Source organism: Strix aluco, chromosome 7 (assembly GCF_031877795.1).
Source record: "Strix aluco isolate bStrAlu1 chromosome 7, bStrAlu1.hap1, whole genome shotgun sequence".
NCBI lineage: Eukaryota > Metazoa > Chordata > Aves > Strigiformes > Strigidae > Strix > Strix aluco.
In genome coordinates this window covers 3,274,430-3,289,857 of record NC_133937.1, presented here as the reverse complement: position 1 = coordinate 3,289,857, position 15,428 = coordinate 3,274,430, and the positions used below count along the sequence as shown (strand labels likewise).

The 15,428-nt window shown below is 45.7% G+C and overlaps 1 protein-coding gene across 4 annotated transcripts; it reads left to right on the top strand.

Annotated features, from left to right (window-relative positions):
- The first annotated feature begins 511 nt into the window (after nt 1-511).
- On the top strand, nt 512-8,913 carry NUDT13 (nudix hydrolase 13). 4 transcript variants are annotated; one of them, XM_074830183.1, is made up of 9 exons: nt 512-614; nt 2,128-2,239; nt 3,136-3,275; nt 3,908-4,015; nt 4,395-4,501; nt 5,349-5,474; nt 5,648-5,759; nt 6,392-6,546; nt 7,125-8,913. In XM_074830183.1, exons 2-9 carry the CDS (start codon nt 2,157-2,159, stop codon nt 7,317-7,319), a joined length of 1,026 nt encoding a protein of 341 aa, XP_074686284.1. In that variant the 5' UTR covers nt 512-614; nt 2,128-2,156; the 3' UTR covers nt 7,320-8,913. The 4 variants fall into 4 exon arrangements, with proteins under 4 accessions (XP_074686284.1, XP_074686286.1, XP_074686285.1 ...); XM_074830184.1 differs by lacking the exon at nt 512-614 and adding an exon at nt 1,261-1,918; XM_074830185.1 differs by lacking the exon at nt 5,349-5,474.
- Nucleotides 8,914-15,428: the final 6,515 nt, after the last annotated feature.

Sequence of the window (15,428 nt, the reverse complement as noted above, 5' to 3'; positions counted from 1 at the left end):
TGTCATTATTCTGACATCTGTCTTGGCAAAGCGTGCTTTCTGATCAGAGCTATTCAAATCCAACTGTGGGTTTGGGTGCTTGAACACTAAACAGCTCCGTCCTTCAGGTATGTTCAGCTCTTGGCATATTTTCCTGTTTAAGGGTGTACGGTCCTTAACTTTAAACAATGCTTTTATGTTACTGATACAAAAACCAGAGACACTTGGAAGGAAAAAAGCAAAAAGGAGAGAGAAACTAACAGGAACAAACTCCTCTGCTGAGAACAGCTCAAATTGCTGCAGTAGCATTGTTCTCATAACAACTTCTGTTTGGCAAAATACAGCACGGGAAATTCTGATAAAATGAAGCAGGGGGGTGGGGGGGGAAGCGCCTCACTAACTCCAGCAGTTAAGCAAAATCCGGAGCGCAGAGTCAGCCATGCAGCCTGGGCTCAGGCTGGCGAGCGGCCCCTGCAGAACTACATTTCCCAGCGCTCCCGGGGAGGGAAGAGCCGCTCGGTCCCAGCAGAGCGCGGCCCCGCCGTTCGCTGCGGGAACAGGGCGCCCGACCGGGGCGGCGTGGGACACCGGGAGCTGAGCCCTGCCGGGACACAGCCCTCTGTCAGCAGAGCCCAGTAAGTGGGGAGGACAGGCCTACATCCACCTCCTGCCAGCTCTACAGCGGAGTGTAGATTTACAGGCACGACAGGGCCGTTTGGGCCGGCCTCCCGAGGTCCAGCGTTTACCGTCGAGTTTTCAGTGATCCAAACCAAAACCTGGCATTGTGGTTCCTAGGAAGGAAGGGGTTAAACTCCAGCATACACTGCATTTCATCGTTCCAGGTACAAGCTATTCCTCTTATCCCCAGCCCCGTGCTCGTTCCAAAGTGCAGAGCTGTTTGTAAACTCCTCGATTCGGTGCTGGCTGCCGCGCTGGAGATTTTCACGCGCCAGGCAATGCGAGACGCGGGGGCAGAGAAGTGACGGATCCATAATCATCCGCACCGCAGAGTTGTTTCAGACACGGTCTGGGTGACAGTCGCCGTCCTCACGTGGTTGTGCCCTAGGCTGCTGGCAGTGTGCCGAGAGTTCCCGCTGCGGTGGCTGGAGCGTCGAGGCTGGAGCATCAAGGGGGGACGCCGATGCTCCCCCCAGACTCCCTGGGGATCATCCCGGTGAAGATCACCCTCAGCTGAGACAGTGGGAAAGAAGGACCCGGGGCAGAGGTGTCAGGAGCCACAAGGCAAAGCCTCCACGCCACTGGCCACAGAAACTGCCCCCACGGACAGCCTGGAGCCTCTGCTCGGGCACCACTCCGGCTCGGGAGCCGTCACTGACCTTTACCGAAAGGAAGGACTCTCAGACTCTTCTTTGGCACTGCTTATGTGTTCCTAAATCGAAGCAAACGTAACTTCCTCTTTAACAGGCTTCGAGTTTTATGGTTGAAAAATGAAATACTCAAAACAATCATTAAGGATCATGAATCATATCTCATTTTTGTTTCAGATGAATGCTAGAGAGGGTAGCGTTTCTGGCTATTTTCTGACATCCTGAAACTGAGTTCAAACTGCAGTCTGTGACTGCCTGAGCTGAAAATGTGGTAGGATCCTTTGGCACAAAACCCATTCATAGCTGGAGATGATCCAGTTCAGCTGCAACTGCTGTCTCTCCTCGAACTCCGGGAATTCTCTTCCGCAGCTGATATTTTGTCTTTCGTTCTCTTCTGGCATCAGTGCCTTTCCCACAGATCTACTGTGTGCTGCAAGAGGATGTTCAGTTGGATCGAGGCCGTTACAACTGTGTAGGAAACAAGCAAGAGAGCAGCCACCTTCATGGTGCTTTTCCCCAGGGATACGGGAGTTTAGGACAGGAACATTTAATCTAGTCTTAGAGCAGTGTCTGTAAGACCTGTGCACACTCACAGATGGAAACAAACTGAGGTATCTTTAAACAGTCTTAAAAATTGTCTGAAACTGGGTTTGATGTGTGACTAGAGACTAAGACCAAAGTGATAATTTTAGAAAGCAGATGCCAGCATGCTGCAGGCTCTGCAAGAGGGGGATTTCTGGTAGCACTGGGTTATTGCACCTTTTAAATCAAACTTAACTTTGTAGGGCCAATGCATTATATTCTATGCTTCTCTTTTTAGGCAGAGACAGCTACCTGTAGGTGTTGGTTATGGCTGCGATTTATCAAGCAGTGTGTAGAAGAGCCTCCTCTCTCATCTGCCGGTTCCACTCTACCTATGTTCGAAAAATGAGGTAAGTTCTCATCTGATTCTTGTGTACAGTGGGAAGACCAGAGCTTGGCACTCTTGTGTCGACTGCCACAAGCAGCCCTACCTAAATCTAGCCCAGGAGCTAATCTTTTAACAGTTCAGCAATAATGTAGTAATGCTATGTGAGCTCTGTAAATGATAACAGCCAAAATCTCTCCACTCCCTTCACCACTGATAAGAACTGGTACTCACAGGCTGGAGCTCTGTTAATGAATGTCTAGACTTACTGTCCCAGCTAAAGATCTCTTAGAATACAAGCGATAGACTGGAAGCGGTGCTGCTCTCCTCAATTTAAATCCTACTCCAAACAGTCTGAAAGAAGCACATCCTGTCACCTTTTTTCCAATGATTGCTTTTCCTAACTCAGGCCCTGGCTAGCTGGGCCCTAAGACTTCAGCTTGGTCTTTACTCCTCACGTCAGCGTGACAGGTAGAACGTACCCTGCAGTAATGAGTGTAGCCTGATGGGAAGCATATTCAACATCCGAAGTGCTCAGCAGCCTTGCTAAAAAGGACTTGGAGACATCCAGACTGGGGGGATAAAAGGAAAGATCAAGATTTCCTGCACACAAATAACCATGTCTATAAAGCAGACCTCTTGGATTAAGAGGCTGGGTTACTGATCTTGGATGTCCAAGACTTGAGGGTGCTTGTGTGGCAGTAAGAATTGCAGTGTTTTCTGCCACACGGCACCTTCACTAGAGGCTACAACCTACTAAAGAGTAGACTCAGCTGTCAAAAACTCTAGAAGCACGTGGAATACTTAAAACCCGTACTGTCTGTTCAGCCCCCCTGCTCTGTGCAAAATAAATGCGTCCAAATAAGCGTAACACGCTTAATCTCAACATGATCTTGAATTCATCTTCTTTTCTCACTGCAGATACTTAAATGACCTAAAGGAAGACGATAGCCTTTGTAGACAAGCCCAGACCTCAGGAACATTCTACCTCTTTCACAATCTCTCCCCCTTCCTGCAGCAAGTCGGGAAGCAATATTTGGTACCACAGGTCAGTGCAGCAGGTAAGCAGGTGTCTGGAGAGAAACACCTCCTGGATCACACAGCTGAAATGATACAGAGTCATTTACAAGAAGCAACCCCTTACGTGGGGGTTGAAAGATCTATCAAGCTGTGCAAGAACATCCTGCTATATGCAGCACACTGTTTGTTAACTACCAAAGACTATTTAGAGTTAAAACCTTGGCATGTCAACACAAGTTCATGCTCTTCACGCATACGGCATCAACATATACCTGATCTATTTTGAGATGGTTAGTTTTAAACATTTGGGACCATGCCTTTTGAAGAGAAAAGGCTGTCAGGAAAACAAGCAAGGTCTAACTGACAAAGGTTATTTGGCGTAACGCAGGAAAAGTTTTCTTTGAAAGATATTGGCTGGTGCAGGACAGAAACAGAATGGACAGCTGCTCCTCAAGCGTGAAAGCATTTGCACCATTAGCTTGACATGGTCAAAATTTCCAACAGCTAGGAGGAAAGCCTCCATCCGGGTGAGACCACTTGTCTGGTCCCCATGCACATGAGCACCCTGCCTTCAGCCGAGATTGTGTGTACCTTGAAGATCCAGAGAGAGCATCGTGGCTGTACGAATTTGCTTTCATCACAGATTTTTCTTTCCCTTTCCCCTGCTGTTTAGAGATGAAAAGGATCCTGGAGAAATTCAAAGAGGCTGAACAGTGGATAGAGAAGTCGGTGCTGATCGGTTGTTCAGATGAGCACGTACCACACTTTGCCCTGGATTTAGGTTGGGATGATTCTCCTCTTCCATCTGTGTCAGCATCACGTTTGATGCACCGAGATGAAGATGCTGCCTAGGCAGCATCCCCAGTCCTTGCTGGGTGAACATTTACTGCCAAAGAGGACTCGGGGGAGTCTCTGTGGGAGCTGTTGTGAGCGTGGTGGGTGGGAGCCACAGAACGGCACTGCTGTTCCTGTGTGTGTGTTAGTAAAGGTGGGCTGTTGGCAGGTCACTTAACATTTGGGAATGTTACCACTGAAGTGATGTCACTTCCACGGGAACTTCCAGAAATTGTATACCGGAACAATGAAGGGCGTAAAGTTGTGATAATAACTGCAATTTATGACATCAAAGATTTTTTTTGTTGTTGTTTTTTTTAAAACAGGAGCCTTGGAGAAATCAGTCGTTGAGTCTGAACTCAAGGGATCGTTTACTGACTTACGAAAGGCTCTCTTCGTAGTGGATGGGAAAGATTCTCCTTTGCTGGCTTCGGTATCGTACAGGATTTTTTACTTTAAGAAGCTGTGATTTCTAACATCAACCCTTCTTGTCTTCCATATTGTTTTATGATTTAATACATATTGTGGAAGTACCTGCTGTACACCTTCAGTGACCTAGGTACAAACACACTAAAAATTACAGCAGTTTTCCCAAATTTGCAATCCCAAAAGCAAGCTGCAACAGAAATAGACTAGTGGCTTAAAAATGACTGCAGTAATTAGCTATTTATCATCAACCTGCTGTATGTCCAGTGTGAAACACACTGGTCTTATTGGTAGTCACAGCAATCCCAGTTTGTCCTCAGCTTAACAACTATCGGACACTAGTTTTCCATAATCTAGGCAAACTGAATTTCACGAACAAACTTACAGATCTTCTTTCAGAGTTGCTCTTTTAAAACTACTCACTTATAAGCTCTTACTCTGCAGACACCCTGTGTTTGGAAGCCCTAAGCAAAGACCTGTGTGTGAAAATCAGATGTCCTGACCCATAAGTAGAAATAGTTCATGTTTCTTTTCCTGCTGTATGTTTGTGATGCTTGGGCTATTTTTCAAGAAGGTATTCAGGGTTGGAGACTCCACAGAATAGTTTGTTGCCCATTACTACTCCCATTATATCCCAATAAAGAACAACTCTTCCCCACCTCCCTCAAACACGCTCGAATTTGGATGCTAAAGCAAGAAGCATGAAACATCAATTTCAGAATCTGCAGTTTTTCAAAGCAGTGCCTGTACTTCATTTACCTTTCTGAGGCTTCCAAACATCGTTCAGGGAGACTGCTCCGAATCTTCTGCCCCAGGTATAAATAAGATTTGTGTTTCTCTCTTGGTGTTCACAGGCTCAGTCCCTTCTTCGGTGGCACGACTCCCACCAGTACTGTAGCAAAACTGGCCAGCCCACTCAGAAAAACGTGGCTGGCAGCAAGCGTGTCTGCCATGCCAGCGGGATAATTTACTACCCACAGGTGAGCACCTGAGCAGCAAAAGTAAGCAACGGCAGGGTCTCTGCAGCGACGGGCTAGTACTGCTGGGTCACATGGAGGGGAATCTGTAAAAGGCAGCAGGAGTCCTTTGGGTGTAGCTGGGTACTAGGAAAAGCAACAATTTGCACTTACTCGCTTTTTGATCTGTTTGCTAGATGTCTCCAGTGGTTATCACCCTGGTGTCTGATGGGAGCCGGTGCCTCCTCGCACGACAGCCCTCATTTCCCCAGGGGATGTACAGTGCTCTGTCAGGCTTCTGTGACATGGGTAAGGCAGTCTCTGATCCAGCGTGGGGGCCTCGGGCAGGCAGGGCGTGGGGGCAGAACGATGGGACATCCTGCAAATAGCTGTTCACAGAGGAGGATGGAAACATACGTGGTACCAGGGAAAAACATACTGGATCTAAAGAGATCAGTGTTAAATTCTAAATAGCTGTATGTATCTGAAGAGAATGCGAGTTATGGGTGTATATCAGTTGCTCTAGTCCCTGATGGTAAATACAAGACTCCCCAGGTCAGAACCCCAGATACTTGTTTAGTCCATTTTGTGTCTAGTGCAGTCTGGCTCAGGAAAAAACCCTACAGACCTCTTGTTACCTGAGGGAAAATGGCTTAAAAAGGGAAATGATGAAGAGAGGCAGCATTGTTCTCTCCACCAGCTGTTTATAGCCACAGCCAAAAACATCTCTGATGCCTCTGTTTAAGGGAGGTAAGCATTGTTGATGAATTTAATTGAGCATCCTACTGCCAAGTGTTCCCAGGTCAGCACAGTCGGAGCTCCTGCTTGTGCATGAGCAGTCAGGGCTGGAACACATCAGAAATCAGCGTGCCTACATTTTCTTTGCCACAGTTTGCTGCCCTGAGGCCAGGCTGTCCTTACCTAACTTTGCTTGTTTCTAGGTGAAAACGTGGAGGAGACAGTCCGGCGAGAGGTGGCAGAAGAGGTGGGTCTGGAGGTGGAATCGTTCCAGTACTCGGCTTCTCAGCACTGGCCCTTTCCCAGCAGCTGCTTAATGATAGCTTGTCACGCCTTGGTGAGAGAACAGCAGACTGAGGTGAGCAGACACAGGTTCCCCTGAGGCATTGCACTGCCTGCCTTACATAGCAAAATCTCTTTCAGTCCACAGACTTTAGCTTGGAGAGCATCGGATCCTCTCTAAATGCAGTTTTCCATCAGCTTTCTCTAGCAGTGAAGAACAAACTTCAAAATAATCATATCATCTGTTGCAACGTGCCAAATTTTGCACAGGTCACTTGTATATACAAGCCCAGAGCCCAACACCCCTATATTTTTTCCTCTCAACTTTGCAGAGGAGGTCCTCTCTAGTATTAATATCATATTTGCCACAGGACATGCAGATTCTGCCATGTTAATTACTGTGCTCAGCCACTGACCAGTGCCATGATGGAATAGGGCTGTGTGACTTGTGGCTTCCCTCAGGAAACCAAGATGACAAAGCACTGGTGGATAGTAATGTCCTTTCCTGTATTGGCATCAGCACTTAATTCAGGCATGGATAAAGCACTCTGGTCATGCTAGGATAGGACCTTTGTGGGTGCAGGAACAAGCCAGGTACCACTGCCCACATTTGAATCTGATTTAAGGAACTGGTACTCTCTCAATTCTTTCCAGATCAGTATGAACAGCCTGGAACTAGAGGAAGCCCGTTGGTTTGACCTGGAGGAAATCGTGGAGGGTCTCAAGAGAGAGCCTGGTTCTTCAAAGCAAGACGATGGTAGATTATTACCCTGGTTCCCTCCCAAACAGGCCATTGCTCACCAGCTGATTTGGGAGTGGGTTAAGCAGCAAACTTCTCAGCTGGCTTAGGCATTACTTCATCAAGTCTGCGATTCTGCCAGAACTACAAAAGCTCAATACAAAAGCTTCCAAAGTTACTGAAAGCAAAGTCTGTGTTACAGTGAGGATAGCACCACACTGATGGCAGTCTTACACTCAGGTACGTGGACCTGCAAAGCCATATCTAAACGGATCATCCTCAGGCAATTCCATGTACAGTGGATCACCTTTGAGATCCCATGACTTGCAGTAAATGTACGATAAAATTCTTAGGCCCAAAGCATCAAACTTACCGTGACCAGCTGCTGCTGTTGCCCAGCAAGCAACAGAACAGTGAACCCCTGGCACCTATGTCCCATTTTCCTCCATTTATCCATCTTGGATGGATATCAAACGCACAATTTTTCCAGAAAAAAAAGGGACAGTGGTACATTTCAGTGTTCACATTTATATGGATCTGGACACACTGGGGAAAAAAAAAAAACAACAGAAAAAAAAGCCACTGCCTGTATGCTCTCCTCTTCTTCTGTTTCCCTTCCTATTCAATCTTCCAGTTTCATATAAAACATCCTATTTTTTTTTGCAAATGTTAAGTGGGCTCCTTCTTTGTCGAGACATCTGAGCAACTAAAATTATCTCTAGAGGCACCATTTTCCCCACCAGTAAGTGTTACTTCTGTCCCAAGGAAGAGAGAACAGAGCTATCTGGTGGCAGAGAGTGGAAGAGCAAAACCTACATATAAGCATATTAGAACCACCAAGATAATGCAAAGGTTAGAGGAACTGCTGCAGGAAAGGACTGCACTTCCAACAGAAAAATCCCAAGAGGCACAATGCCTCTTACCCTGTGCCAAAAGCCTGGCTTGCCTGGAGAGCTGGTCTCATTGTACTGATGAAGTGGTATCACTTCTCTGGAGGGAGAGCGACAAAGAAACAGTCTGGGCAAGAAAAGCTTTGTGAAAGAGATGGATGGATGGATGGATGTTTGATCTGCTGCTGATTCAGGCTGACAGTCCTTCCTGCCTACTTAAGAGTTCAAATGCCAAGGTTTCAAAGCCATCAGTACAGATAATTGACGGGGGAACTGGAATGTATCATTGACTGCCACCGTTAGGGTTCCGTGTAGGTGAAAGACCTTTTGCGCAGTGGTAAAAACCTGGAGTCATGACACCTGAGCAGTGAGTAAAAAAGGCAGCTTTCTCACACCGTTGAGACATGCTTTGTTTCCTCAGAGTTAATTTTACTTTAGGAGGTTGGGAGGGGATTATTTCAGGCCATGGTGGCATGTGCAAACACCTTTCCCACCCTCACTACCTCTCAGTCAATAAAACCCACATGCCAAAGCACGTCTTTCATGCTTGTGAGCTCGATCTGTCAGTCATCCTGGTAAGAACGTACAGCCAAGGGCATTGCTCCCTCCCCTCCAGCCCAGCCAGACACACCACTGAACTTAACTGCAACACGCCTGCATCCAGTTTCCTTTGAGACGTGTCTCACTGCCTCTCTTCATAGTAGTTCCTCCTGCTTTCTCTCCCATCACACCATTTTAATTCCCCAGCATTCACCTCCTCTCTCATCTCTGGAACCTGCCATTTTGATTTTCAGCCTCACTCCCTTCTTCTGCTTCTCTGCAGTAGAAGATATTGAAGAGTTAGGTAGCTGCCAGCAAGATACTCTCACTTCTCCTCCTCTTTCCTACTTCTCCTTAATGCCCTCCCAACTCACCCTTACGTAGTTCATTAAAGTGCCCCAAGCTTGCTTCCAGTCTACAACATTCATCTCAATGTACTTCGTACTTTTTAGTATGCACATGATCTGTTCTCCCAGCGGCAGAAAAAGGACTAAAGTAAAAGCATCAAAAAGTAGTACCTACAAGTGAGAGGAGGAATGGCTGTGTGACTTCTGCAATGATCTGAGCTTTGTGTGTTTTGGTTTTGTGCTTTCACAGTACATATTTGCAACGTATGTCTTTGTCAAACCAGCTGCAGCATGATCAGATGCAACATCAGAGAAAATTCACCCAGCTTTGGGAAACAGTGGGTTATTCTGCTTATGGAATTACATTTTTAACATCAACATGTAGGCTAACGGTGAACTCTAACTCAAAGAGAGCAAGTGCTGACTGGCACCAGCTCCTTCTACATTGCTGATACAGACCTGTCTTAGTAGGGTGTCCCTTAGGCTGCTCACAGGAGGGGTGACATCACTGCTGCCCCCTTGCTCAATGCCAGCGGGCCAGACACTGCCCAGGCTGAAGCTGCTAGATATCCACAGACTTCAGGAAAACTCTTTAAGAGTTGCAGTCTGTCTAATACTCTGACTACACCAGGCTTTTTCAGATTTCAACAGTTACTGCCTGTTTCCTACAAGAATAAAGTTAGAGAAAAAGCAAAGTTATTTTCGCATTTGTCTACTTCCATAACTCACCTTTTAAAACACCGTTTTAAACATCTGCATGTTCCTTTTAATTACCAGTAAAAAAAAAAAAGTCTTTCCAAACTACTCAAATACTTTTTTTTTTTGGTAGAGCAAGAACAACTACAAGGCAGTATTTTCATCACATCTTTTGAAGAGCCTTAAATTTTAAACTGTTTTATAAAATCCTTAATCCATACCCTTTTGACTTGGGTATGAAACAACAATGATGGCCTCTGCTCCTGATGTTAAGAAAACAGGAATGATTATAGGCAATTATAGGCAGTACACAGCTATGAACAGGACAGAAAAACAAGATCAGAGAGACATTGTTCTCACTTGCATTTGCCTCGGAAATCTGGCTGAAGGCTGAATAATACTGCAGTCAAGACAGAACATGCTCCATAAAGGCAGGTGACTTGAAAAAAGAAACAGGCAATTCCTGACAGATGCTGCTTCAACAAAACACAGCAGGGCTTTCCCATGTAAAAGATATCAGGCAGGCAAAAGGGACATAGCGATGTATTTCTCTTCAAACCATTAAATGACTCCTCTTTGGGGACACTTGGCTTGTATAAATCATTGAGACTCCACTGCTTTCAGAGACTTCATGGGCTTGGGACTCACAGCAAGAGCTACCACTGAAAAGCAGTCAGCCTGTGGCGTTACAACCCAGTTGTTTACAAGTATTACCAGCCAGCAGGATTCATGGGCAGCTATAAAATAATAACATTCATCTGATCGATTTGAAATAGCTTTTTGGAGACCAATGCAGGCAGGTTCAGAGCAGCATTCCACCTACCTATCAAAACCAGCAAGGCATAAAAGTTATGTTTACCTCCAACAGGTGCCAGCAGGTGATTAAAGTAACCAAACTGCATGGCACAACTTGTCTATTTCTGAGGGAACTCAGAAAAATCTGACCTGGAGGTCCTGTGGATTGAGAATTCACTTACCACATGCTCTCCATCACCTTGGGCTGCTCTGCTGCTGCGTGGAAAGGTCACATTTTCCTACCCAGAGGGGTACTCATCCATCGGGAATGGCAGAAAGCCTGACTTCAGCATTACAGGTCAAGGAGGAAGCTCTTACATCAAGAAATTACTTCACCTTAAAACATGCTCTGAGACACGGTGGACACATGCTGAATCTGATGTTTAGCCTGAGAGGACATCAGCACTGAATGGAACGCCCTGACAACATGACCATGTTCAAGTCATTTTTCAGGTCATCATTTTCCAAGTAACCCTGAGCAGTTCAACTCTGGCAGCTGCAAGGGACAGGTTGTCAGAACAACTTGTAATTACACAAATACAATTCCTGTGCTTCAGTCTGAAACACTGCTGAAATGAATTCAGCAGCCCCAGCCTTCAGCTCCCATTTAAAACTTGTTCACTTTTCACTTAGCAACAGATGGCAAGCAGCTGTGTAAGGGAAAAAAATATTGCCAGATGTCATTCATGCAACAATGCATACACCTGGGAATGACTGAGCACTACCAAAACTACTTCTGTTAAAAAAAGAGGCCAGGTTGCCAATCTGGAAATGGTGTGACTTGCGTTTTCTTTAAGAGCCATCAGTGGTATTTTGGAGACGATCAGGTGCACTCACTCAGTGATGTCCAGAATCATCATTACGTAGAGAAACTGAGGTTGGCATCAGCTATCACAAACATGAGAAAGATGGCAGGAGCAGAAACACTCTCCTGCTCCCTCATAGGGAGGGCAGTATTGTCACGGGAACAGAAAACGCTGATACAACGTCCTTCTCCACTGGTCCCTGCGCTCAACTGTACGTAGCACATAGCATTTTCCACAAACCCTCACATCTAAAGAAAATACAGCTACAGAGAGCAATAGCAGAAGTTAGGAGGCAAGGCAAGGAAGGGATTGTTCAGTAAGACTTGGAGTGATTGGGGGAAAAGCGTGATACGCGGTAAAATCATTCTAGCAGCAGGAAATGCAAAGAGGGCCCAGTTTCTACTAGTGGAAATCACAGAATTGCCTAGGTTGGAAAAGACCTTGAAGATCCTCCAGTCCAACCATGAACCTCACACTGACCGTTCCCAACTCCACCAGATCCCTCAGCGCTGGGTCAACCCGACTCTTCAACCCCTCCAGGGATGGGGACTCCACCCCTGCCCTGGGCAGCCCATTCCAACGCCCAACAACCCCTTCTGGAAAGAAATACTTCCTAAGAGCCAGCCTAAACCTTCTCTGGTGCAGCTTGAGGCCATTCCCTCTTGTCCTGTTGCTTGTTCCTTGGCTCAAGAGACTCATCCCCCCGTCTCTGCACCCTCCTTTCAGGGAGTTGTAGAGGGCGATGAGGTCTCCCCTCAGCCTCCTCTTCTCCAGACTAAACCCCCCCAGTTCCCTCAGCCGCTCCCCATCAGACCTGTGCTCCAGACCCTGCACCAGCTTCGTTGCCCTTCTCTGGGCACGCTCGAGTCATTCAATGGCCTTTTTGGAGTGAGAGGCCCACTACATTTTCCTCAGAAATATTGCAAAGGGACTCAGAAGATTTACTAGTATATTAATAGAAGCAGAAAAAGAAGAAAGATGAGGTTTGGGATAGGGACAGAAGCAAATTCACACATCAGCTTTATTAATAAGTCTAAGAACCTCCACAAGATCTTTTAAGGAATGGGAAGCTGAAAATTCATAACTGGTAGGGTGGACACTGCAGCCCGGGTGCTAAATAAATGTGTGTTGGACTAGAACAAGAGCAGCTATGCAGCTTTACCTGTGAAACACACTTGAGTGGTTTGTTTAAAGGGAACATGGCAAAAGCAAATAGATACTGCACAAAATTCAGTAACTGTGATCTGTCTGAACAACAAAAACCTGGGAAGTTTTTGTTAGTGAAAGAAAATACGTCTACAGTCACAAGGGGCACGCAGTAATGATCTGAGGAAATATGATAGTTAAATATAGCTGCTGTTAGTATGCAGCATGGAGAACGCTGAGATTAAACTGACTGTATTCCAACACTCTAACTGTATGGCCTTATAACTGCAGGTTAATAACCCTCACCGATTAAAAAAAAAAAGGTTTAGTCTGAACTAATTTAGATCATCATCATTGTTACTTCTTTTTCCCATCAAATTATAAAGTCTTTACTGGTAATATCTCATTTTCTCCCTCCTACCCGCAACAGTGGCCAAGTCACCTATGTATTTTTTTCAGAATAAACTGAGCTCTACCTTCACATTAGCTTTGCTCTTCACTTCCCGTCCTTGTACACTTGCAAAATTGTGAATATCCATCTGGGAGTGCTGACCCACTTAAACACAGGCTCTGTTCCAAACTGCAATCCACACTTTACACAGGAGTAACTCACCATGTGATATTCTTCTGCCTCTGTTAATTACTTCGCTTCTTAGCTACAGTTTCACACCAGAAACCTGTAAGTTGTTCCTGACACCCTTTTCCATGGCACTGCTCTCCACGAGACTGTTTTGTAGCCTGGAATCATACCCAGCACATATTCGTACATCAGCCTGTTGTTGCTGTCCTATTTCAACAGGACAGGTGGGTACTGTATGAATTCAAACACAAGATAAACTGAATCATGACCACAACAACAATAATCTGTTATTTACCCTGAAAGCACAGTTTTACTGTCGAATTAATTATCCACTACTGGCACCCGGACTCCGCAGTAAGATACCTGCTCTACCCTCAGGAGGTGGTGATCAGGATTGATTCGCATCAACTAAGGTGATATTTTAGGCTTCACACCCCTGACTTCATATTCTTGAGCAATTCACTTTTTTCGCTTGCTGTTTAAGCTGAGAACCCCAACAGCTCTCCATGGTGGTATTTTCTTAGGGGAATAAGCCAAGTTGGAAAAAGAAATAAACTTCCATCTTAGACCTGCCAGAACAGATGCTCTTGTATTCCATTCCAAAAACATAAATGGCAAGAGGGAGGGCAGCTGTTGCTGCAGCTTTTGCAGCATCCCAAGGGATCCTGAGGGGGTATAAAGGGCCCGCCCTGACTCCCACTGCTATTAAAATCCAGTTTCTCCTATGAGTTAGATAAGTAGCTGCAGCAGGAGCTGCGCAAACATTCATAAAAAATGCTTTTCCACCACGGCCACCAACACATGCCCCGGCAATAACTGTTACTCCCACGCTGCAGCATCAGAGAGGAAAGGCAGGAGGCAGGTGTGGTGCAGGGAGGTGATCTCACATGGCAACAGGGCACCACAAGGATGCTGGGAACAGCTGCTGGGCAGGAGATGGATGTAAGCGCAGGGCCTTGGTTGTATCACTGACACCAAACTGCACGTGGGCACAGGTAGCTGTAGTTCAGTACCACTCCTTCCAGGCAACACCTCCTCACCACTGGAAGGATTAGGCTCACGCTGGAAACATCGCTAGCCTGGGGGCTGCTGACTTCCGAGATGAACTACACACCCTCCAGGAACCCAGGGAAAATAAAGGTCCTCTTTCTTCAGCTCCTCACTAGTCCATAAAGCTTATTGGTGGAAAGAGTGGCAACAGCCAAACTGCCCAGGTGTTCAGAAGAGTTTTAACAAGTTCAAGGTCTCTGCTGTCCCCCTGGGATTAGTTTCCAGCTCATATAGAGAAGATGAAAGCTCCATTATTTGTTTTCTTGCTTGAAACATGCCAGTCAACAACTACGTCATTCAGAACTGTGGCTTCAGGGGTCAAACCACAGACAAGAAAACTACATTTCTGGGAAGGGTCAGGAGTTCTAGGATGAACAAGGCTGTACGAAAGGCAGATGCTCAAGTGAGCGAAGTGAATAAATTGTGTTGGAACGCAGTTCTAGTTAAACTAATTCACAATACAATTAAAACTTTGATAGCAATCCACTGAAAGGGAACCACACTGCACTTGTCTTCCGTAATTAATTCCATCAGCCTTCCTTCACTAAAAATACTCTCTTTCAAAATTAAAAGCAGAAACGTCTCGTATGTTACTTCAAAGCAGTGGCAGAGGCAGCATGGAAATGCTTATTCTTCGATTGCAAATAGTCTTGTGAGCAATTCCAGAGTCTTGAAGGTCTTCACTAAGAGCAGCTAAACAAATGTAAATAGTTGGAATGCGTACAGCCCCACAGAAATAACAGACCAATTGATGGAAAAGTAAGATTATCCAAGGAGCAAGATCAGCTGAAGTGCTTCCAAAAGAGCAGCTTTGTTCTGAGCATTAGCTTAGAAGTTTTCTTCACATACTACATTAGAAGAAGAGTCCTTTGATCTGTTTTGACCTTTTGTATAGTACAGGCCACGAGAGAGTTTAAACAGGATCATGTTCTTTAAACTGAATTCTTTTTTAAAGTATCTGAACTTGATCTAACTACTTATCAGTGGAGAATTTTATGTAGCTTCAGTGTCAATTACTTTCCCTGTTAAAACATAAACCTTTTCAAGGCTCAAGTACATCTGTTTTCCACCACTAGCTGCTGCTTATGGTTGTCTGCTAGATTCAAGAACTCCTGTTACTGCAATTTTTCCAGTGTAGATTTGTCAAACTCAATCTCATTCCACCTCACCTCTCTGCAGTCCAAACTCCTGGAACTTTCGCAGCATCTTTATACTTCCTCATTCTTGTTGTCCATCTCTAGTCCTTGGCCAACTTGCCCGTACTCTCCCTAAACTGTTGACAAAGTAACTTCTACAACATTGATGGAAGGACAAACAGGGAGGTAGCACAGCCATTATACCCTTCAGCCACATTCATTCCGTGCATTCA

Coding starts and splice junctions, on each gene's coding strand:
- NUDT13 (XM_074830183.1), top strand. CDS start 2,157: ATGGCTGCGATTTATCAAGCAGTGTGTAGAAGAGCCTCCTCTCTCATC. Junction 2,240..3,135: donor ACCTATGTTCGAAAAATGAG/GTAAGTTCTCAT, acceptor TTCTCACTGCAG/ATACTTAAATGACCTAAAGG. Junction 3,276..3,907: donor ACCACAGGTCAGTGCAGCAG/GTAAGCAGGTGT, acceptor CCTGCTGTTTAG/AGATGAAAAGGATCCTGGAG.